General features: G+C 70.2%; 1 protein-coding gene across 1 annotated transcript in view; it reads left to right on the top strand.

Annotated features, from left to right (window-relative positions):
- The first annotated feature begins 143 nt into the window (after positions 1-143).
- ILK (integrin linked kinase) overlaps positions 144-1988 on the top strand; it is a 2773-nt gene continuing 928 nt past the window's right edge. Inside the window, exons 1-8 of the mRNA XM_019528551.1 lie at positions 144-317; positions 460-567; positions 641-737; positions 873-956; positions 1102-1187; positions 1403-1512; positions 1628-1755; positions 1835-1980. Of these exons, the coding sequence (XP_019384096.1) occupies positions 228-317; positions 460-567; positions 641-737; positions 873-956; positions 1102-1187; positions 1403-1512; positions 1628-1755; positions 1835-1980 (849 nt within the window). The 5' untranslated portion in view covers positions 144-227. The remainder of the gene's footprint in view (positions 318-459; positions 568-640; positions 738-872; positions 957-1101; positions 1188-1402; positions 1513-1627; positions 1756-1834; positions 1981-1988) is intronic.

Genomic DNA, 1988 nt, shown 5'->3' with positions numbered 1-1988 from the left:
CCTCCCGCGCTGGGCGGCGGGGCGGGGAGGGCTCCTGCCCGGCCCGGGGGCTGCAGGCGCCCGTTCCCCCGCGCTGTCCCGTCGGCCTCCCCCGCCCGCGATGCCCCCGTTGTGCCTGGGGTCCGGCCGCCGCGCCGGACTAACCCCCCCTGCGCGCCCCCAGGGATGACCATGGCTTCAGCCCGCTGCACTGGGCCTGCCGCGAGGGCCGCGCCAACGTGGTCGACATGCTGATCATGCGGGGGGCACGCATCAACGTCATGAACCGGGGCGACGACACCCCCCTGCACCTGGCAGCCAGCCACGGCCACCGCGCCTGCGCCAGGGCCCCCACAACACCCCAGGGCCCGTTAGCACCCTGCCCCTTCCCTTTGCTCCCAGGACCCCACGCGCCCCATCGCTGGGCGTCACTGGGAGCAGGGAAGTGGGACCCAGTGACCCCCCCCCTAAGGTCCCTGGCTCCTCCCGCAGCTGATCCAGTTCAAGGCCGACATCAACGCGGTGAACGAGCATGGGAACACACCGCTGCACTACGCCTGCTTCTGGGGCCACGAGCAGGTGGCCGAGGTGAGCGCTGCCCGGCAGAGGGGCTGGGGCACTAGGCTGCAGGGTCGGGGTCTCACCCTCCCCCTGCCCGCAGGACCTGGTGAGCAGCGGGGCCCTGGTCAGCATCTCCAATAAGTACGGCGAGATGCCCCTGGACAAGGCCAAGGTCCCGCTCCGAGAGGCTCTCAGAGGTAAATGGTGCCCCCGCCCTGCCCTGGGCCCCAGCCCACCACGCCCTCGTGTCCTGCCCCAGGCACACGCCCTCTGCCCTGGCCGTGCCCGGTCTCTCCCGCAGACCCCGGCACCCAGCACCCATCTCTCTGCAGAGCGGGCTGAGAAGCTGGGCCAGAGCCTGACCAAGATCCCCTACAAGGACACCTTCTGGAAGGGCACGACCCGCACCCGGCCACGTAAGCTTGCCGCCACCGCGGGGGCAGTTGGGGGGCACTTCACTTGGAGGGGGCTTCTTGGGGTCGCCCACTGGCAGCCCCACAGAGCTGGGGGGGAGTTGTGTGGCATCTCCCAGACCCCCCCCCCCCCTTCCTGTGCTTGCAGGAAACGGGACCCTGAACAAACTGGCCGGCATCGACTTCAAGCAGCTGAACCTGGGACACAAACTCAACGAGAACCAGTCTGGAGAGGTGGGCATGGCAGGGGCTAGGGCACCGTGGCCCGGGGGCTTCCCAGCCCCTGGCTGGGGCACAGGCCTCGGCTCTGCTACCGTCACCCCTGCGGTCTCAGGCTCACCCCTTAGTCTGCGCATGCCCTCCTCCTGCCTGCACGGGGGCCGGGTGGGAAGAGCAGAGGGGCCCGTACCCCGCGATCCGCCCCACTGACCCCGTCCGTGTCTCGGCAGCTGTGGAGGGGGCGCTGGCAGGGCAACGACATCGTCATCAAGGTGCTGAAGATCCGGGACTGGACGACTCGGAAGAGTCGCGACTTCAACGAGGAGTACCCCAAGCTCCGGTGGGGCCGGGGGCCTGGCCACGGGTTGGGGGGCTGGGCCAAGGCTGGAGCGGGAGGGGCTGGTGGTGGGGATGGGCCAGGGGAGCCTGCAGCGCTCAGGCCCAGCCTCTCGCAGGATCTTCTCGCACCCCAACGTGCTGCCCGTGCTGGGCGCTTGCCAGGCACCACCCGCGCCCCACCCCATCATCATCACACACTGGATGCCCTACGGATCCCTCTACAACGTGCTGCACGAGGGCACGAGTGAGTGTGGGCGTGGGGGGGTGCTGTCCCATCCCCGGTCCTGCCCCCAGCACCGACACCACCCGTGTCCCCCCTGCAGACTTCGTGGTGGACCAGATGCAGGCGGTGAAGTTTGCGCTAGACATCGCGCGGGGCATGGCCTTCCTGCACACGCTGGAGCCCCTCATCCCCCGGCACCACCTCAACAGCCGCAGCGTCATGGTGAGTGCGCCGCAGGCCCACCCGGCCCCCGC

Source organism: Crocodylus porosus, unplaced genomic scaffold (assembly GCF_001723895.1).
Source record: "Crocodylus porosus isolate Cpor-Errol unplaced genomic scaffold, CroPor_comp1, whole genome shotgun sequence".
In the NCBI taxonomy this organism is placed as follows: Eukaryota; Metazoa; Chordata; order Crocodylia; family Crocodylidae; genus Crocodylus; species Crocodylus porosus.
Note: the sequence above shows the minus strand (reverse complement) of the source record. Positions and strands in the feature narration are given on the sequence as shown.